This window comes from Ranitomeya variabilis, chromosome 3 (assembly GCF_051348905.1).
Source record: "Ranitomeya variabilis isolate aRanVar5 chromosome 3, aRanVar5.hap1, whole genome shotgun sequence".
In the NCBI taxonomy this organism is placed as follows: domain Eukaryota; kingdom Metazoa; phylum Chordata; class Amphibia; order Anura; family Dendrobatidae; genus Ranitomeya; species Ranitomeya variabilis.
The window spans coordinates 238,264,102-238,286,961 of record NC_135234.1 but is presented as its reverse complement, the minus strand read 5'-3'; the positions used below and the strand labels follow the sequence as shown (position 1 = coordinate 238,286,961).

At 40.9% G+C, this 22,860-nt stretch overlaps 1 protein-coding gene across 2 annotated transcripts in view; it reads right to left on the bottom strand.

Annotated features, from left to right (window-relative positions):
- Positions 1 to 22,860, bottom strand: part of ACACA (acetyl-CoA carboxylase alpha) — a 483,059-nt gene that overhangs the window by 364,358 nt on the left and 95,841 nt on the right. For both annotated transcript variants that reach the window (XM_077295311.1, XM_077295310.1), the window contains exons 19-23: positions 21,505 to 21,655; positions 15,831 to 15,965; positions 14,009 to 14,155; positions 10,666 to 10,854; positions 8,274 to 8,374 (exon numbers count right to left, since the gene is read on the bottom strand). In XM_077295311.1, the coding sequence (XP_077151426.1) occupies positions 8,274 to 8,374; positions 10,666 to 10,854; positions 14,009 to 14,155; positions 15,831 to 15,965; positions 21,505 to 21,655 (723 nt within the window). The remainder of the gene's footprint in view (positions 1 to 8,273; positions 8,375 to 10,665; positions 10,855 to 14,008; positions 14,156 to 15,830; positions 15,966 to 21,504; positions 21,656 to 22,860) is intronic.

Sequence of the window (22,860 nt, the reverse complement as noted above, 5' to 3'; positions counted from 1 at the left end):
TATATATATATATATATATATATGTGTAAATGCAATGCATTAAATCTGTACATGACCAATATTACAGTATTGAGGAGAGGACTGCTGGCAATACACCTTGGAAGATTAAGAATCTAGAAGTAGTTTAATTGGTGCCTTATATACCAGTAGTTTCTAGACTTTATTATTTATAGCAGAGTAAATGGAAATCTTTGTACATTATGTTCTGCACATGTACCTTGCACTCTTTGAGAATTATTATATTTTGTAAATAACCAAAGGAAAAGGTAGAACGGCACTAGATATGGCTACAACAGAGGCAAAATAGGGATAAAGTGTTCATATGGGATGGTCCAAAAATGGAATTTGAGAATTTTGTACAATATTTAAATCTGACGAATAATGCTAATATGCAATTTACGTCGTGTTTTGGAGGCACGAGTTTGGAATTCCTAGATATTAAGATTGATATAGCGGATGGGAAGATAAATACTCAGGTTCATAAAAAATCCACCGCCACAAATAATATGTTGCGGTTTGATAGTGCGCATCCCTTTCATACAAAGAAGGGGCTGCCTTATAGTCAAATGTTGAGATATCGTAGGAGTAACAATAATCAAGAGGTGTTTGGCAAGCAAATAAATGATTTAAAAACATGTTTTGTGAATAGAGGTTATCCAAAATCCCTTCTGCAAGAGGCCGAAAAACGGACTGAAAAAGTGACACAATTGGACCTGCTTAAAAAACAAAAACGTAGAGATTTGCATAAACATAATCAGAAAATAGACGGGCAACAAAAGGTTATTTTTAACTTCAAACATAGTCCTATGGACGAAGCTATACATACGGCGATTAGAAAGAATTGGCATATTCTACAGACAGAGAAACCAGGCTAGAATGAATATTGGTACTTCACAGTTTGCTTACAAGCACACGCAAAATTTAGCGGCTATACTGGTACATAATTGGTTAACAACCACCTCCACCCCGGGTAATTATAAGCGCGGCAACTGTAACTATTGTCAGTTTCATATAACCGAAAATCCTCTTCAAATAAACAGAATTAAGGATTTTATTTCTTGTAAGAGGAAATCCGTGGTGTATATTCTGTCTTGTCCTTTTGTCCTTGCTTTTTCTATTACATAGGAAAAAACATTTGTCCTATGTCTATTAGGTTTAGAGAACATTTTAATTCAATAACTACAGGGAAAAGCTCTTTGCGTCTCATTAAACATATGCAGGACAAGCATAACGCAAATCCCAGACTTTGGAGTTTTGCAGGTCTGGAAATAGTTCAATTTCCTCAGAGAGATCGAAACCACAATAAAATCCTCTTGCAGCGTGAGGCTAGATGGATCATGAGAACTAATGCACAAGGTCCAATAGGCTTGAATAATAAGCTGGACATGTCGGTCTATTATGTACTATATGTATAATACTCTCTCTGCTATCTATGTTCATTGATTTTTTTCTCAGGAGTTGTAATAACATTTCCCCACAAGATGGCGACATATATTAATTGTTTGCTTTATATATTATCTACTCCCTTAAGGCCGGAAGCGTTGGCACCCTTGAAATTGTTCCAGAACATGAAGTATTTCTCCCAGAAAATGACACAACTTGTATTATACACATGTTTATTTCCTTTGTGTGCATTGAAACACCACAAAAAAAGAGAAAAAGTCCAACATCATGTCCTCCCTCAATCTGAAACTGAACCTGTCAAAAACTGAACTCCTTGTGATTCCTCCCTCTACTAACCTACCTATACATTGCCATTTCCGTGTGTGGCTCTACTATTATTCCCCAGCAACATGCCCGCTGTCTTGGGGTCATACGTGATTCACAGCTTCTATTCACCCCCCACATCTCATCACTTTCTCGCTCTTGTTATCTGAACCTCAAAAACATTTCTATAATCTGACCTTTTCTTACTTTGGACTCTGCAAAACTCTTACTGTTGCTCTTATTCATTCTCATCTCGTCTATTAGATGCAGATTGGGATAAGTGTGGTAAATATCTGCGCTGCTGAATCACTAAAATTCCAGAGATTACTAGTACATGTGGATTTATTATTGAATAATAAAGCCACATGTACTAATAATCTCAGGAATTTTAGTGATTCAGCAGCGCAGATATTTACCACACTTAGGCTAGGTTCACATTGCGCTAGGGGAGTCCGTCTAACGGACACGTTTTTAAGTAGTGAAAACGCAATGTAATGGACATTGTAATGCACCCATAGACTTGCATTGTATGACGCATCGTGATGCATGCCTAAATTGGCATGCGTTTGCCACATTACGTTTTTTTATGACGGACCTTGGAACGCGGCTTGCAGCGTTTTCGGGTCCGGTCAAGCTAACGCAAGACTAACGGAAAGCGTCTATTCTGCCATTGAATGCTATTGCAAACGCAGCCAGACGCAAATCATGCAAAATTTCCAAATAAAACCATACGTTTGAATTGCGTTAATGAGGGTGGTCCATGTGGTCATGTGACAGGAAATATGATTTCACCCACACCCGACACTGACAAAAGGGAAAAAAAAAAAAAAAAAAAGAGAGAACAACTTTATTGACAGTGCTAAACGCAGACAAACGGATGCTTCACGAACGGACATCAGAATGACAAACGCTGTCACGTGCGTTAACGCAAGCGTCAACGTGAAGCCAAATTTTCAAGAAATTTGGCTCTTTTCTGTACATGCGTTTAACGGATCCGTTTAACGGTATGTACTTAACGCAATGTGAACCTATCCCAATCTGCATCTAAACGACTGGTCTCTCTTGAACTCGTGGATCTGCTGCAGCAAATCTTTTCAATGCTTCAACTTAACCATATCTGGTGAGAGCAATCCTATGGATTAACCTTTTAACCTTCTCAGATAAGACACTATTTGCGCTCTTTCCTTCATCATTGTTTATATCATCTGGTCTATTGTAACTCTCTACTATTCGGTCTCCCTCTTACCAAACTCTCTCCTCTCCAATCTGTCTTGAATGCTGCAGCCAGGATCATATTCCTCATCAACCATTACACCAATGCCTCTACCCTGTGCCAGTCATTGCAGTGGTTACCCATCCACTCCAGAATTCAGTATAAACTTATTACCCTCACCCACAAAGCACTTCACAGTTCAGCACCGCTCTCCCTCATATCGGCCTACCACCCTACCCGTGCCCTCCATTCTACTAATGACCTGAGGTTTAACATCCTCAATAATCAGAACCTCCCGCTCCCGTCTCCAAGACTTCTCACATGCTGTGCCAATTCTTTGGAATGCACTAGCCAGGACAATTCGATTAATCCCCAATACCCACAGTTTTAAGCATGCCCTAAAAACGCATTTCTTCGGACTGGCCTACCACCTCATTATTTAACTATCCCGTGTTTCCCATTCAAAATTTTCTTCATAACCAGGTTCCTCGTATCAAGTTCTCACACGCTTTATGCATTTAATAGCCTTCTTTGTCTTTACTTTTACATATACTGCCTGATAACTGGTTCATGCAGCATTACATGAACACCCGATTTATTACATTATGGCTAGTCCGAACAATGAAAGCAATTGTTGTGTCTCCCCTATTTCCTCATAGATTGTAAGCTTGCGAGCAGTGCCCTCATTCCTCTTGGTATCTGTTGATTTATGTGACTATTGTTATGCTGTAATGTCTTATTGCCTGTACAAGTCACCTCTAAAATTTAAAGCTCTGCAGAATATGTTGTCACTATAAATATTAATTAATTATTAAATTTGACAGTTTCACATAAAAACCCCCAAATCAGCTGGACAAAATTGTTGGCACCCTCAACTTAATTTTTGGTTGCACACCCTTTGGAGTAAATAACTGCAATCAATTGCTTCCTTCAACCAACATCAAGCTTCTTACACCTCTCAACTGGAATTTTGAACCACTCTTCTTTTGCAAACTGCTCCAGATCTCATATTTGAAGGGTACTGGAAGATCCAAGACCTAGGAAACAAACCCAACTATCTGACACTTGGCACTACGGTACATTGTGACCAAAAATCTATGATAATCTTCAAATTTCATAATGCTTTGCACAAAGTCAAGCCACCCAGTTAAAGAGGCAGCAAAAAAGAAAACATTTTTGAACCTCCACCATATTTGACTGTAGGTATTGTGTTCTTTTCTTTGTAAGGCCTCATTCCGTTTTCGGTAAACAGTAGAATCAGGTGATTTACGAAAAATCTCTATCTTGGTCTCATCTGTCCACAAGACGCTTTCCCAGAAGGATTTTGGCTTACTCACGTAAAAACGCTAGACTGCAGTTTGCATTTTGTATCTCTCTGTGTCAACAGTTATGTCCTCCTGGGTCTCCTGCCATAGCATTTAATTTCATTCAAATGTCGACGGATAGTTCGCACTGACACTGATGTAACCAGAGCCTGTAGGACAGCTTGAATTTTTGTTGAACTTCAGAAAGATTAGCTACACTGCCATGGGTTGGAAACTTCTTGATTATGTTGTGCATCATAGACAAACGAACAACAAGATCACAGGAGATAGACTTTTAACCTTGAGATTGTTGATATTCAACAATTTTAGCTTTCAAGTCCTCAAACAGTTTTCTTCTCTTTCTGTTTTTCAAGCTAAGTGTGGCAAACATAGACACAAATGCAGAGATTGAGCCAACTTCTTCCTCTTATCTGGTTTCAAGTGTGATTTTCATATTGTCCACATCGGTTACTTGCCACAGGTGAGTTGGAATGAGCACCACATGCTTGGACAAAGTTGTTTACCCCTCAATTTTGGAAAGGTGACAATTTTGTCAGGTCCGTATTTAGGGTTTTATGTGAAATTATGTTCAATTTGCTTTTTCTCATTTTTTTCTTGTGTTGTTCCAATACTCACAAAGGAAATCAACATGTGTATAACCAAACGTGTAATTGCAATAATTTTCTGGGAAAAATACTTCATTTTCTGGAACAGTTTCAATGGTGCGAACACTTTCAGTCACCACTATATATATATATATATATATATATATATATATATATATATATATATATATATATATATATATATATATATATATATATATATATATATATATATATACAGTGGGGCAAAAAAGTATTTAGTCAGTCAGCAATAGTGCAAGTTCCACCACTTAAAAAGATGAGAGGCGTCTGTAATTTACATCATAGGTAGACCTCAACTATGGGAGACAAACTGAGAAAAAAAAATCCAGAAAATCACATTGTCTGTTTTTTTTATCATTTTATTTGCATATTATGGTGGAAAATAAGTATTTGGTCAGAAACAAACAATCAAGATTTCTGGCTCTCACAGACCTGTAACTTCTTCTTTAAGAGTCTCCTCTTTCCTCCACTCATTACCTGTAGTAATGGCACCTGTTTAAACTTCTTATCAGTATAAAAAGACACCTGTGCACACCCTCAAACAGTCTGACTCCAAACTCCACTATGGTGAAGACCAAAGAGCTGTCAAAGGACACCAGAAACAAAATTGTAGCCCTGCACCAGGCTGGGAAGACTGAATCTGCAATAGCCAACCAGCTTGGAGTGAAGAAATCAACAGTGGGAGCAATAATTAGAAAATGGAAGACATTCAAGACCACTGATAATCTCCCTCGATCTGGGGCTCCACGCAAAATCCCACCCCGTGGGGTCAGAATGATCACAAGAACGGTGAGCAAAAATCCCAGAACCACACGGGGGGACCTAATGAATGAACTGCAGAGAGCTGGGACCAATGTAACAAGGCCTACCATAAGTAACACACTACGCCACCATGGACTCAGATCCTGCAGTGCCAGACGTGTCCCACTGCTTAAGCCAGTACATGTCCGGGCCCGTCTGAAGTTTGCTAGAGAGCATTTGGATGATCCAGAGGAGTTTTGGGAGAATGTCTTATGGTCTGATGAAACCAAACTGGAACTGTTTGGTAGAAACACAACTTGTCGTGTTTGGAGGAAAAAGAATACCGAGTCGCATCCATCAAACACCATACCTACTGTAAAGCATGGTGGTGGAAACATCATGCTTTGGGGCTGTTTCTCTGCAATGGGGCCAGGACGACTGATCCGGGTACATGAAAGAATGAATGGGGCCATGTATCGTGAGATTTTGAGTGCAAACCTCCTTCCATCAGCAAGGGCATTGAAGATGAAACGTGGCTGGGTCTTTCAACATGACAATGATCCAAAGCACACCGCCAGGGCAACGAAGGAGTGGCTTCGTAAGAAGCATTTCAAGGTCCTGGAGTGGCCTAGCCAGTCTCCAGATCTCAACCCTATAGAAAACCTTTGGAGGGAGTTGAAAGTCCGTGTTGCCAAGCGAAAAGCCAAAAACATCACTGCTCTAGAGGAGATCTGCATGGAGGAATGGGCCAACATACCAACAACAGTGTGTGGCAACCTTGTGAAGACTTACAGAAAACGTTTGACCTCTGTCATTGCCAACAAAGGATGTATTACAAAGTATTGAGATGAAATTTTGTTTCTGACCAAATACTTATTTTCCACCATAATATGCAAATAAAATGATAAAAAAACAGACAATGTGATTTTCTGGATTTTTTTTTCTCAGTTTGTCTCCCATAGTTGAGGTCTACCTATGATGTAAATTACAGACGCCTCATCTTTTTAAGTGGTGGAACTTGCACTATTGCTGACTAAATACTTTTTTGCCCCACTGTATGTATGTATGTATGTATGTATGTATGTATGTATGTATGTATGTATGTATGTGTATATATATATATATATATATATATATATATATATATATATATATATATATATATATATATATATATTATTGTTCAGTATTTGTTAGCCATATTTATAATGCTATTTGAATTGTGAGACAATGTTTATATAGATGCCTGCCACCAGATCACATGCCTGCCATCCAGCGTCCAATCAGAGGTCGAGCTGTGCTGATATATGCAGTGTGACTTCCAGAACACCAGCCGCGGCAATAAATGCAGTGACCAATGGCAGACGTGCGTACAATTACACAGGTAAATTACTAGAAAAAATGGGCACTATTTAAACATTATATAACATATATAACATTATATATTTTCGATGTCATAATTACATGAGAGAAAGAAGGATTCGGTGCTTCAGTCCGGTCAATGTTGCCGGTTTTGTTTTTAAATGTTCTTAATGTTTATGCACGTTGCACTTTTCTTGTGTCTGATTGGGACATGACGTGGGAGGAGTTGAGGTGCATTCCTATTTCTCCTAGCGTCACTTCCCGACAGGCATGGACCCGTGGAAGCGCTAGACACAGCGCGAAACGGCCGTCGTCGATCCCTGCACACTCCCGCCGTCACCGCACACCCCCGAGCCGTGAAGTTGTCTCTTCATATGTTTGAATAAAGGACTTTTTATTTTACCACTCCAGGATCGGCGAGTGCTGCCGCATTTTTTCTATGAAAGGATTGTTACATACTCTATGTTTCATGCGAGCACCCATGATCAGCAGTCAGGCTTTCAGCTGTTCAAGCACGTACTCTAGTTTCCTTTCCCTAAACACCCAAGTTGTGCTGCTCTACATGTTTTTTCTTCTTTTGACTATTTAAACAGCTGCTAGCATTCCCCCAGTACCCCCCAGACGCGAAACGTGCGTTGTGGTACTTGGTCAGTGTGGTCTCTGTTTCATAATGGCACATGTTGGGTATGATGACTAATAAGTTTACTTGCAAATCATCATTCTTGGCAGCAAATTGTCCTGTGTAGAAATGGTACAAATTGATTTGCAGGACCTGGTCCAGTAGTCGTGTAAGTAATGTGAAAAAGGGAGGCCTACAAAACACCTCCTACCTGTCAGCATCCGTGGCTGTGCTTTGGATTATCCAGCCTAGTACAGAGTCACATGTGCATCAAGCTATAATGATGATGTGCGTCATGCTGCAATGTTTAGCAATGCCACGTCAATGAAAAGAAGAGCCAGGGATGCCTACAGGCAAGAGACTGTTTGCAGGAATACTGTCCAGGGCCAACAGATTATGTACAGGGATGCGGGAATGGGTCCAGCGAATCGATTTGCACTATATCTACTCCTGTTCAAACATAACAAGTGTTGCCAATTTCTGTTTGCAGTTGTAACCATACAGACACATAGATCTGCATAACAGATGTAGTGACAAAACAGTACAATGTTTTATATGATACATGTTTTACTCTACTTCCTCTTTAAAGATGCAAAGATAGAATGCACCTTTAAATTATGTCAATATCAAAGTATGAGAACCAAATCTATGGTCATGGAAGACTGCTTTACATGTCTCACCTTTGCACCAGTTGCACAATGCTCTGTGTGTTCATAAAGAAAACCTCACGTTCAGATTTACGATTCAGTGTAGCTGCGTGACTGTCCAAAATATTTGCAATCTGTGTAAAAAACAATATATCACATATAAAATTAGATATGACTTTCATTAAGCAAAGAACAAAAAAAAAAGCAATATAAAAATATATTGTTACATCAACCAGAGATTCTCAAAAACTGGAGAGAAGATCAATGAGGACTGGGCTCCAGCACCAATGATACAATGCTAAAACAGAACTTTAATTGTGCAATTAAGAACATGGTGAGAAAAAAAACCAAAAAGATAAAAATAAATATAAATTAGGGATCTGTAAGCTTGCGTGGTTCGAGCTAGCAATCGTTATTCGTAGCCGGTATGTGAGGTGGAGGGTTAAACAGTAAGAGGAAAAGGTGAAGGCTAACCAAAGATTTTATTGTAACCAAGGACAGATCAGAATGAAGAAAAAAAGATTTTTTTTCCTTTTTATTTTTACGTTTGTGTAAAATAGGGAGAGAGAAGAATGGATATCAGTAAGGGTCTGCATATGTTGCAAGTTTGTCACAAAACCTGAAGGATTTCCCAGTGCAAGCAAAGCCAGTGAAATTCCCAAAGTCCCATACATGTGTTGATTTTTTGTCTTTCCAGATTTACAGCAGATTTATATGAAAAAAAAAAAACAAAACTGTAGTTGTCAATTTACGCGGCATTTCTGCTGTAGCTTCCACCCACTCTAATGAGTAAGGAAAATTTGCAAAGAAAAAAAAACTGCAGCGAAAATATTTAGACATAAAATGTACAAGGAGAAAAGAGACACCAGAAAGGTAATAATAATTAAATATATGTATATATACTTTGTAAATATTTGATGGTGTCAGTGTGGACAAGAGTGGAAAAAAAACCACTCGAATATGACGAAAAACCGACAAAGAAAGAACACAGAACATGTTTGAGCAGGGAGATCAAAATATAATGACAACGAAAAAAGTATTATGACTAAAATGGCCTATACTGAATAGTATAAGGGCAAGTAGTGGCACAGGAGGTGCACACAAAGAATAAAAATTATTAAAATGGAGAATCACTCCCCTGACGAAGGTCTGGTAAGGTGCAAAATGCGCGTCGAGGTCCTGAACACTGCACAGCCTCCTGGTATATACCCTTATGCACACATGTGCCATGCAGCGCATATATGTTAGTCACTTGGCTTCCATCTTAGGCCTCTAGGATAAAATGCTTTGTGGTAACTTTCCCATATAGTATACATAGTATTAGCATCTTGCAGTATGGTCTTCACAACTATGTACTCTATATCTCTGTCATTATTTTGAAGTTGTAAACCATCAAGCATTATACACTGGTATTTTTTACGCTGATGCTATATATATTGTCACCAATATCCTTTGGCCAGGTATATGCATTTTAACTGCTGCTGGCACTCCGCACTTCATAGGTGCAACACTAGTACATCTGTTGTGAACTTATATATGTTACTTTTTCTACCACTAATTTTTCATTATCTGCTCATATACATGGTAACAGGAGTATAGATTCTTAATTTGTACTGTCACAAGTGATTTAATTGATGTAACAATTTGAGCTAATTTACATCTGATTCTCCATCTTAATAATTGTTTATTCTTTATGTGCGCCTCCTGTGGCACGACTCGGTTCTTTGTCGTTTTTTGCAGCTAAAACATGCCTACTTACGTTATTGCTGCCAAGAGATATCTGGTGCAAAGACTGCTAACATATGCACATACCCTAGTGCGCAAGCGTTTCCAGTCTAATCAGAGGCTCTGCTGCATAACATCATGTTGGCTCTCCACTGTAAATGATGAAGTGTAGTTGGTGCCAGTGGAGAGAAGCAAAGAGGAGTTGAGGATTGCAAGTGCACTGACACGCCCACCCGTGCACCGACACGCCCACCCGTGCACCGACACGCCCACCCGTGCACCGACACGCCCACCCGTGCACCGACACGCCCACCCGTGCACCGACACGCCCACCCGTGCACCGACACGCCCACCCGTGCACCGACACGCCCACCCGTGCACCGACACGCCCACCCATGCACTGACACGCCCACCAGTGCACCGACACGCCCACCCGTGCACTAACACACCCACCCTCCAAACAGTTTCCTCAAAGTTGGAAGCATACAATTGTCCAACATGTCGTCTTCTATTGGAGCATTAAAAGCGCCCTTCACTGCAAATAAGGAGCCTAAATAAACCCCTGAAAAATATCCTCAGAGCATTATCCCTAGAGATAAAAGACATACTAAGAATGTATGTATGTTTTACTGCTGTGATAACCAAACTAACATTTTAATTATGAAAAAAATGCACCTAATATTCTACACTGAAACATTACCTGCTGGCTTGGAAACTGGCACAGAACAGAGGTGATATTACTGGCATACTGTGCCATCTCCTTCTTTATTGCCTTTTCCACATTTGGTGGAATACGCCCTGATACACTTGTCATGATGTCCTGAAGTTCAAGCAGGGGAAGTGATGGATCCCGGAGGGTTTTCATTAGTCTTTCAACCCAGTCTTTTATCTGCCAAAAAGAAAATGTGTAACTGAAAAAGGTTGGATTCAAATGGCAGTGCTAAATATACTATTCCTGCATGATGCTGGACTACAAATACCAGCACCATATCCTGTCATGGTGAAGAGGAGAAAGCTTTTTTCAAGAAAGATTTTGGAAGAGATTGTTACAGATAAAGTAATATCAGCATTCCGATGATTAAGAGGATAAAACGTTTGACGGGAGGAGGAGGAGGAGTGCTTCTTACATTTCTTTCCCAGCTTTCTACATCTATTTCTTCCCATTTTAATGTATCCCATTCAGCCGCTATTACTTAGCATGTATTACCCCTGTTCTGTTGTTCTGTATTCCTGCCTTGTGATTCTAACCCCAGTATTCCCTTCCCACCTTGCTACTTACTGAACGATGATGTCACTCTATGAAGCGATCTTTGTCGTTGCTCACGGTCCTACTTCTTCATGTATCCACAGCAGAATTCTGTATATATTATGTACGTTTCTTATTTATTCCTTCTCCGGCTCCTGTCCTTCTCCCTCTCCCACACATCCCCTTTCCCCCTCCCTTCCCCTATTGTTAATTCATGGCAATTTACATGCATATTTTATGGTTATTCATATATCTCAAGTCCCTAAAAAAAAGACCATCTTACAGGTCAACGTCAGACAATATCTGCACGCTTTATGCTGGATCCCAGTAGACACATTCACTCTTGAGTACGCACTCTCTCTTGAAGTAAAGAAATGAGGTCATACAATTAAGAGGAATCTGTCAGCAGGTTGTTGCCATTTCACTGGCAATATAAGGCAGAGGTCCTCAGTCTCTCTCACCTCGAGAGCCACATCCAGCTCAGAGCTGCAATCTACATACAGAGCGCCTGCCCCCGCTTCCCCACAGAACCCCCAGTACCAGTATAATAATTATGTCAAGCCAAAGCTTTCCCATTAAAATCACACAGAGGCAGTGTACTTCAATCAAGGGGTTCCCATCTTATTCTTGCATCAGGCGCTCCCTCCAGTATGGTCCTATGTACAGTTCACCATACTTGAAGTGGTTGTCCACTACCCGTCTCATTCCTCATGTTTGGCCCTGTTAAAATAAAAACACCTTCTGTGCTGGCGCCATTCCAGTGGTTGTCGGCATTCGCGTTTCTGAGGCCCACGTGAGCCCTGCGCCCAGTCAGCGCTAGCAGGGCTCGTGTCATGTAACAACCTCAAGTGAGCCAAAAGAACGCAAATTCTGACCCCGCTAGAAATGGTCCCATCGGTGAGTATAGTCTTTTTATTTTAATGGGGCCAAACATGAGGAAAGAGCAGGGGTTGTCCTAGTAGTGGACGACCCCTATAACTTATATCTGCAGCCCTATAGAAAGTATACATGCATGCAGATTTCTCTTCTGTGTGGGGCTACTCACAAAAGGCACCGTCTGGAGTCCTGCTCTTCAAAGAGGTTTGTTAGACCTGGTGCTCCCCTTCTTTCCAGAGCCCTAACTTTTTTATTTTTCCGTCAATATGGCCATGTGGGGGCTTATTTTTCGTGGGACAAGTTGTACTTTTGAACGATACCATTGGTTTTAGCATGTCGTGTAACAGAAAAAACGGGAAAAAAATTCCAAATGCAATCAAATTGCAAAAAAAGTGCAAGCCCACATTTTTGGGGATTGTTTGGCTTTTTTGCTAGTTTCACTAAATGCTAAAACTGACCTGCCATTATGATTCTCCAGGTCATTATGAGTTCATAGACACCAAACATGTCTAGGTTCTCTTTTATCTAAGTGGTGAAAAAAAATTCCAAAGTTTGGTAAATAAAAAACAAAATTGCACATTTTTCCAATAACGGTAGCGTCTCCATTTTTCGTCATCTGGGGTTGCGTGAGGGCTTATTTTTTGCGTGCCGACCTGACATTTTTAATGATACCATTTTGGTGCAGATACGATCTTTTGATCGCCCGCTATTGCATTTTAATGCAATGTCGCGGCGACCAAAAAAATGTAATTTTGGTGTTTTGATTTTTTTTCTCGCTACGCTGTTTAGCGATCTGGTTAATCCTTTTTTCATTGATAGATAAAGCGATTGTGAATGCGGCGATACCAAATATGTGTAGGTTTGATTTTTTTTTTTATTGTTTTATTTTGATTGGGGCGAAAGGGGGGGTGATTTAAACTTTTATTTTTTTTAAATTTTTAAACACTTTGTTAAAAATTTTGGCATGCTTCAATAGCTTCCATGGGAGGCTAGAAGCATGCACTACACGATCGCCTCTGCTACATAGAGGAGATGCACAGATCACCTCTATGCAGCAGAATTGCAGGCTTGCTATGAGTGCCGCCCACAGGGTGGCGCTCATAGCAATCTGCCATCAACAACCATAGAGGTCTCAAGGAGACCTCTGGTTGTGATGGCAACGCACCGATGACTCCCGATCACGTGATGGGGGTCAGCGGTGCGAGTACTTCCAGCCACACAGCCGGCAGCGCTTGTTAAATGCCGCTGTCAGAGTTTGACAGCGGCATTTAACTAGTTAATGGGCGCGGGTGGATCGTGATTCCGCTCACGCCCATTGAGCGCACATGTCAGATGTTGAAAACAGCTGACATGTCACGGCTTTGAGGTGGGCTCACAGCCGGAGCCCACCTCAAAGAGGGGGATACTGCCAGCTGACGTACTATTCCGTCAGCTGGCAGAAAGTGGTTAAGCGGTCTCCTCTAGTTTCAATACAATCAGTGTTTTATCAGCAGGAGATAATCAATGCAGGACTAGGTCTCATGTGCAGGACAGTCAGGCAGATCTGTGTAACCCCACCACCACCAATTGGCAGCTTGCTGACAAGTCACAGTGTACACAAGAAGTTGCCAGTCAGGAGTGTGGGCAGAGTTATACATTCTGATCACAGCTATATCCACAATAGACACAGTAGGGATTCTATGAAAACTGCAAACAGTCCAATAAGTTATCCATTCCTGGATTCAAGATGTCTGTCTCTAAATTATACTGCTACCAGATTCCATAGAAAAAACCGTCTGACAGATCGTCTTTAATTATTTAACCACAGACTGCTCTTTGCTCCCCAGAAAAAAAGTATCTCCGTTTCTCATTACGCACAGCGTGCCATGGTGTGGTTTGATTTTAGAACTATCGCCATTCAGTTGTATTTTCGGTTAGTTACCTTGTTACTGAAGTAAGGTTCTGGAAGGCAGTATCCATTCATGACATTTACCAAGTTATCAAGAACACAGTGAAAGACCCGATGTAGTTTCTCTCCTTGCAAAGCAGTGCTGTGTATTACTGGCAAAGCTCCTGTGTGGAGTTCAGCCTAGAAACAGGTGAAAAAAGAAATGGTAACATGTATAGCATTTCTCCTCTGCAGCCTATAGTGTGCTCCAGTGATCAGGGACAGAATTGTAACCCTGTGTGTGCCAGGAAGCTAGTCTGTCATGGGCAGCCCAATCTCCAGACCTGAACCCCACTGAAAACCTCTGGAATGTAATCAAGAGGATGATGGATAGTCACAAGCCATCAAACAAAGAAGAACTGCTTAAATGTTTGCGCCAGAAGCAGTGTGAAAGACTGGTGGAAAGCACGCCAAGACGCATGAAAGCTGTGATTAAAAATCATGGTTATTCCACAAAATATTGATTTCTGAACTCTTCCTGAGCTAAAATGTTAGTATTGTTGTTTCTAAAAGATTAGGAACTGGTTTTCTTTGCATTATTTGAGGTCTGAAAGCACTGGGGGGGGTTTTGTAATTCTGACCATTTCTCCTTTTCAGAAAAAAATATACAACATTTATTCCTTGGAAATTCAGAGACATGTTGTAAGAAGTTTATAGAATAAAAGAACAATTTACATTTTACTCAAAAATATACCTATAAAGAGAAAAATCAGACAAACTGAACATTTTGCAGTGGTCTCTTAATTTTTGCCAGAGCTGTAAATGCTTATCAGCAAGTACAGGAAAGATATATATCTTGGTACCGTGTTAGCCAGTAGATAGAATAATATTTAGAATTGAGAGTCCTCAGTGGTTGATACCTTTTAATGGCTAACTGAAAAGATGGTAACAAATTGCAAGCTCTCGAGACTACACAGGTCTCTTCATCAGGCACAGACTAATCTTCAGATTTTACATTAGTCTATGCCTGATGAAGAGACCTGTGTAGTCTCGAAAGCTTGCAATTTGTTACCATCTTTTCAGTTAGCCATTAAAAGGTATCAGCCACTGAGGACTCTCAATTCTAAACATCATCAGGTAGCAAGGCAACAGTGATGTGTTCTCTCATTTTCATTGTTTCCATCATCAAGCAGAACTCCTGTTATAGGTCACGATTGGCATTTTGACAGGTAAAATAAAACGCTATTAACCTGCAGCTATGAAATTTAACATGCAGGTGAATAACGTTCTGACGTCGTGTGGCCGCCATACTGAGAGCCCCGATGCCAGATGGAAATTAACTTTATTTCGCCAGCAGTTTCCCTCCTTCAGTCATAACGGTGGTACCGCTGTGTGCATAGAGATCGGTGGCTGTAACTGCGTCCCAAACATCCACTGACGGTTGGATCTAATGAGCTGCTGTTAGTCAGTGCCAAGGGAATGGTGAGCGGTGACTGAAACTGCACCGGCAAAACCCCTGTGACTGAAAGGGTGAAGAATAAAGTACATTTCCTAACGGCAGCGGGGCTCTATGTCACTATGCTATTAACCCCAAAGCTGCAGGTAATAGCGTTTTTTTCTTTACATGACAGGTTTTCTTTAACTTCCAGTAGACGTAATATTTCTCATTGTTACCCAGCCTAATTGTGTAGCCTCCATAACACAACGATTCTGACCACATGCCAATTAGGATCTGTGAGCCCTGTGACACCTTCAGGCTGATAGATGGTAACTTACACTTTACGATGGTTGCTTAAATTTCTGAAGTTACATTTAACAAAATACATTTCTAAGCGGTACCCAGGCACCATGAAGCTTTACTTGAATAATATCCTACCTGCTGAACTCTGCTGGGGTCATCTAGCTGAAGTTTCGCAATTACACAGCCAGGCTCAAGAACAGCCCCAGGGCGCTTCACATAATGTATGCATCCTGACTCCATGGCTGTCAGGGTCATCACCATCTTCATGACCTGTTATAGAATGTAAGATTTCAGCTAATACAATTTTTACACTAGGAAATACATGAGCAGTTGAGTACCAGTTATGGAAGATCTTTTAGCCACGATTCATTAAAGCTTTCATGCCAGAAGTCTGATGTAAAAGCTCTGAAAAGTCGCAAACTTTTCGAGAAACTCGGAGTTGCATCCAAATTTGACAACTTTTGCCGTTTTCTTGCCAGTGTCTCGCAGCTCCATAGAAATGGGCAGAGATGGGGCGCGGCAGTGGTTTTACACCACAGCTTGATTCATTCTTGACACTGCTGATTCATGAATCAGGAGCCTCGGACTCCGTCACGCCCTCTCATCGAGAGCAGTGAGAAAAACGATATTCTTCGTTAATTTGGCCCTTTGTATTGAAAAGTATACGAATCATGGCATTTAGTGAAAATGTAACTTTTCTTATCAATAAGTGCAAACTTGTGGCTCTACTGTATAATTGAAAACTGGACTGTAAAATATTGCTTTGTGAAAGTACGACCCCCAATTCCAAAAACTTGGGACGCTGTGTAAAAAAAAGAAAGAAAACAAGAGTGCAATGATTTTGGAAATCTCTTATAGCCATGTTATATTGACAACAGAATATAGGACATTTAACAAAAGTGGAAAGTGAGATATTCTTCCATTTCATTTTTAAAAAAATATTTCATTTAGAAATTGATGGCAGCAACATATCTCAAAAACTTGGGACAGACATGTCTACCATTGGGTAGCATCCCCTCATTTTTTAAACAACAGTCTGTTAACATCTGGGAAGTGAGGAGACCAATTGCTGGAGTTTTCTTACAGGAATCTTGTTCCATTCTTGTCTAATGTAGAATCTCGTAGCTCAATTGTCCAGAGTCTCCTATGCTGGATTTTAATGTGCCAAATGTTTTCTATTGGTAAAGGGTCTGGACTGCAGGTGGTCAGGTCATCACCCAAACTCTTCTTCTGAGAAGCCGTGCTGTTGTGGTGGATACAGTATGTGGTTTAGCATTGACTGGCTGAAAAATGAAAGGACTTCCCTGAAATAGACACTGTCTGGATTGGAGCATATGTTCTTCTAAAACCTCTGTATAATGCTCAGTATTGATAGTGCCTTTCAAGATGTGTAAGCTGCCCATGCCATAGGAGATTAAGGTTTTTGAATAGGCCAGCATGGTGGCTCAGTGGATAGCACTGCAGCCTTGCAGCGCTGGAGTCCTGGTTCTAATCCAACCTTGGACAACATCTGCAAGGAGTTTGTATGTTCTCCCCGTGTTTGCGAGGGTTTCCTCTGGGTACTCCGGTTTCCCCCACCCTCCAAAGACATACTGATAGGGAATTTAGATTGTGAGCCCCATCGGGGACAGCGATGATAATGTGTGTAAACTGTAAAGTGCTGAGGAATATGTTAGCGCTATATAAAAATAAAGATTATTATTATTAATTGTGTGCTAATAAGCTGCATGGTTCCTCTCCTACATGGAGTCTGTGGTTTCCAGAAAGAATTTCACATTTTGATTCATCTGACCACAGAACAGTTTTCCATTTTAAATGAGCTTTGGTCCCGAAAAGACGCCAGCGACTCTGGATTGTGTTGATATATGGCTTCTTCTTTGCATGATCATGTCCCTTTCCCTTGTGCACATGGATTTCTCCAGAGTCTCTGAATCTTTGAATCTTTTGATATTATGTACTGTAGAGGGTAGGATATTTTTTTTAGCAATATTACACTGAGGAACATTTTTCTAGAATTGTTCCACAATATATGCAGTTGTTCACAGATTAGTGAACCTCTGGCCATCTTTCTTTCTGAGAGACTCTGCCTCTTTCACATTTTTATTTTGTTTTTATACACATTTGAAAATTGATCCTCCAGTTTATTAATACCACTTAACTTTTGTTAACCATGCCTCAACTTTGAGATATGCTGCTACCATCAATTTTTAAAACTAATTAATTTTTCAAATGAAATAAAAAAAGTCTAAGGCCGGGGTCACACTAGCGTATTACATCCTATGCGAGAGCATCGGATGCGATATGCTAATGACACTCGGCTCCTGCTCGCAGCAGAGCAGGAGCTGAGTGTCATGCGCCTGTGCTCCGAGCCTCTCGCAGAGAGCGGATCGGAGAACAGCTGCGGAGGAGGCAGAGAAAATAATCTCTCCATCTCCTCCAATGCTGGGGTCAGCGTTAAACGCACATCACACGGATGATATCCGAGTGATATGCGCTGTCTCACTCGCACCCATAGGCTTATATAGGTGCGAGTGAGCCGAGAGTCGGCCAAGTGTCCGTGACAACCGCAGCATGCGATTGAACCGAGGAAAACGGCCGACAAGAAAAAAAAGTCGGCTGCTGGGAGCTGCCCCATAGTTTAACATTGGTCCGAGTGCAAAGCGATTTTTCATCGCATTGCACTCGTCCGTTTTAGTCGCCAGTGTGACGCCGGCCTTACTTTCAACTTCTGATTGGTGCTCTATGTTGTGCTCTATCGTGAATATTAAAGATTTACAAATATTTGCATTCTTGTTATCTTGACATTTTACAAAGAGTCCCAACTTTTTGGGAATTGAGATTGTATAAGATGATAAATATGGGATATAAACAAAAAAGCAGAGGAGCAAAACAGGTTCTGAGATACTGTATCATTTATACATAGCTGTTTAAAGGTCTAACCAATTGTCGGTGGACTTAAAATAAAAAAAAAAGAATAATTGAGATTTTTAAATAAAATAATTAAATCTGTGCTGCTTTGTTTCAGGACTTGTGGCATCATGTGGAGCAGTTTACACCTTTTACACTCAGCACTGATGTGGCAACAAAGGAAAATGTTACCCCTTGAATCCTGGTCAAACACCTCTCACACAACCAAACCAGATCCCACACTTTGCACTGACAAGGGGCAGAACCCCCAAACACAATGTCGGCAAATTGAGATTCTGGTTTTGGCTTTTATCCTAAGCCATGTGACAAGGCTCGTTAAAGGGTCGACGTTGACTGTTAGGATTGCTGCTTCCTATAGGTGGTACTAGAGTTCTAGTCCTATTCCTCTCTGAACAGGAAACTTGCATATTTCCCAGAGGAGTATTATTATTATGGCTTAAAAGTCTCCTCATCTCGGCAAGATTAGCATGTCACTCTCCGCAAGGAGAAACGTTACATAGGAAAAGCACAGAAGCAAAAAGTTAAGAGGCTGCGATTTTGGCTGCAGCTACAAGTGGATGTTGGAACTGGGGCAAATAAAACAATATTAGTAAGTTATAAAACTTTCTATACAAAGCTGGTAAATGGGTATTTTGTTAGACATTCATTGGCCATTGATGTTTTTTATTAATACTAAAAAAAAAAAAATGATTACTCTTGCAACTTTTACACTGGCTTTCAGTAGGCTCATTATCAGCAGAGGCAGGAGTATAAGGTCAGGTAATTCCTCTATACAAAGATGATATAGTGCAGGATCTGCCAATCATGAGAGGGGATATCACAGCTGACCCTGCTCTTTTTCTCTTCACATTTACTTTTGCTCATTTGATGTTCTAATACAGAAGATAGGGTCACGTACAGGAATTTCCTGAAACAGTAAGTTAGAATTGAACCCTATCGGCAAGTGTGAAAATTGCAGGATGCATTAAGATTGTGATAGGAGAAAAAAACATTCCCAGCATTTTTGCAAAAATACAGTACAGACCAAAAGCTTGGACACACATTCTCATTTAAAGATTTTTCTGTATTTTCATGAATATGAAAATTGTGAATTCACACTGAAGGCATCAAAACTATGAATTAACAGATGTGGAATTATATACTTAACAAAAAAGTGTGAAACAACTGAAATTATGTCTTATATTCTAGGTTCTTCAAAGTAGCCACCTTGGCATTCTCTTGATGAGCTTCTAGAGGTAGTCACCGGAAATGGTCTTCAACAATCTTGAAGGAGATGCTTAGCACTTGTTGGCCCTTTTGCCTTCACTCTGCAGTCCAGCTCACCCCAAACCATCTCGATTGGGTTCAGGTCTGGTGACTGTGGAGGCCAGGTCATCTGGCGTAGCACCCTATCACTCTCCTTCTTGGTCAAATAGCCCTTACACAGCCTGGAGGTGTGTTTGGGGTCATTGTTCTGTTGAAAAATAAATGATGGTCCAACTAAACCGGATGCAATAGCATGCCGCTGCAAGATGCTATGGTAGCCATGCTGGTTCAGTATGCCTTCAATTTTGAATAAATCCCCAACAGTGTCACCAGCAAAGCACCCCCACTGGTCTAATGTCCATTCCTTGTGTTCTTTAGCCCAAACAAGTCTCTTCTGCTTGTTGCCTGTCCTTAGCAGTGGTTTCCTAGCAGCTATTTTACCATGAAGGCCTGCTGCACAAAGTCTCCTCTTAGCAGTTATTGCAGAGATGTGTCTGCTGCTAGAACTCTGTGTGGCATTGACCTGGTCTCTAATCTGAGCTGCTGTTAACCTGCGATTTCTGAGGCTGGTGACTTGGATAAACTTATCCTCAGAAGCAGAGGCGACTCTTGGTCTTCCTTTCCTGGGGCAGTCCTCATGTGAGCCAGTTTCTCTGTAGTGCTTGATGTTATTTGCAACTGCACTTGGGGACACTTTCAAAGTTTTCCCAATTTTTCGGACTGACTGACCTTCATTTCTTAAAGTAATGATGGCCACTCGTTTTTCTTTACTTAGCTGCTTTTTTCTTGCCATAATACTGTACAAATTCTAACAGTCTATTCAGTAGGACTATCAGCTGTGTATCCACCAGACTTCTGCACAACACAACTGATGGTCCCAACCCCATTTATAAGGCAAGAAATCCCACTTATTAAACCTGACAGGGCACACCTGTGAAGTGAAAACCATTCCCGGTGACTACCTCTTGAAGCTCATCAAGAGAATGCCAAGAGTGTGCAAAGCAGTCATCAAAGCAAAAGGTGGCTACTTTGAAGAACCTAGAATATAAGACATATTTTCAGTTGTTTCACACTTTTTTTGTTAAGTATATAATTCCACATGTGTTAATTCATAGTTTTGATGCCTTCAGTATGAATTTACAATTTTCATAGTCATGAAAATACAGAAAAATCTTTAAATGAGAAGGTGTGTCCAAACTTTTGGTCTGTACTGTACATATAACACAAAAACCTGATATAAACAATATGTTAATTTCTTATGACACATTCCCTTTAAAGGGGTTGTCCGGTCTAAGATGAAAAGTCTTAGGTCAATCTGTGTGACTACAAACTTGTGAATCCTCCTAGAGAACACACTGTGTGCCGCGAGGATTCCCCGTTCTCTGCATTGGGAAGGGTGGTCTGGTATGCGATACACAAAGTCCCGGGCAGATCCAGTCTAGTGGGCATGTAGATGCTCAATATACTTGCCCACTAGATGGCGGTGGCCTCGCTCTATATTCCTGTATGGTGAGGCCACTAGAAGGGTTCCGCCCGGTAGTATGGACATTGCATAACCGATCATTACATAAGACAATATTACATTGCAATTATACTAGCTTACTTAAAAACAGCAATAATTATTGTTGGGCAGTACCTCAATCTCAGCATAGCACTGCCCTGCAAAGACATGACCCCCATCCTCCACCACATATTGAATAAGTTTGCCGGCAGAAGGAGAGCGAAGAATGGAAGGATCGTTTTCCTTTTCAAAAACACATGTTTTATTTCCGATAGTGATACGGTACCTATAAATAAAATAAATTCATTAAACCTACAGGAAAACCATACAAGATGCGTGGTAGAGGCCACAGTGTTCTGGATGTTTCTCGCGGAGACCACCATCTAACACAGAAACACAGATCTCGGAGCTTGCTGCAGCACAAACCTTCTTTGCAGATAAAGTAGTAAGGAAAAGCCATCAAGCTCCCCCACTAATGACAAACTGCTAAGTAGCTGAAGTAAGGGGAGACCACAGGGGAGGGAGCCCCCATTTCCTCTGCCACATTTCCTGTTACTTTTGAAAGAGGTTGTCTTCTACTTTAGCACTGATGACCTATCCTAATGATAGGACATCAATGTCTGATTGGTCGAGGTCTGACACTCGGCACCCTCGCCGATCAGCTGTTATCGGTGGCGGCCAGCCGGGGCTACGAGCTTGTGGAGCTGGCTGTCTTATGGTAGTGGTCGCTGCAGGGTACTGTGCGTCTGCCTCCTGCCTATTGATTTGAATAGGAGGTGGATCTGTAGTACCAAGCTCTGGCCACTATCATAAAACAGAGTAGCTCCGCAACTGAGTACTTCCAGCTGGCAGCCGCCGCGGACACCGATAACAGCTGATTGGTGGGGTGCCAGTTGTCGTACCCTAACCGATCAAACAGTGATGACCTATCCCAAGGATAGGTCATCAATGATAAAGTAGAGGACAACCTCTTTAAGCCTACAGATAATTTTGTGGACTGAAAAAGATCCACATAATACTCTGTAGAAAAATGTTGTATAATTTTGCAGTAAAGTGTTTATTCCCATGAACATGGTTTCAGGAATGTTGCAGGGATGGAGCATTGAGACAAACAGGAGGTAAAAGCAGTTGGCACACCTTAACTGTCAAAGAGCGGAATGCTGACTGTCTGCATATTACACAGTTAGGATCTGACAAAATGTATTCTTGGCACAGAAAACTCTTTTAGGCTAGGACCACAAGGCGCTATTCTCAGGAAAGTTTTGCAACACAAACATGTGGGCAGCTTGCCTGTCACTTGCTGTCGTGCGATTATTTTAGAGCTCTGAGTTTGCTCTCAATAAAACAGCCAAGTTGCAAAAAAGTTGCAAGATGTTTGCAACATACTGAAGTCTATGGCAAGTGTCCCACAAATTTGCAAACATAGGACTCTTTGTTGCAGTCACACTATTTTGCAATGTCTTTACATCCAATGTTGTAATGTGTCGCTGT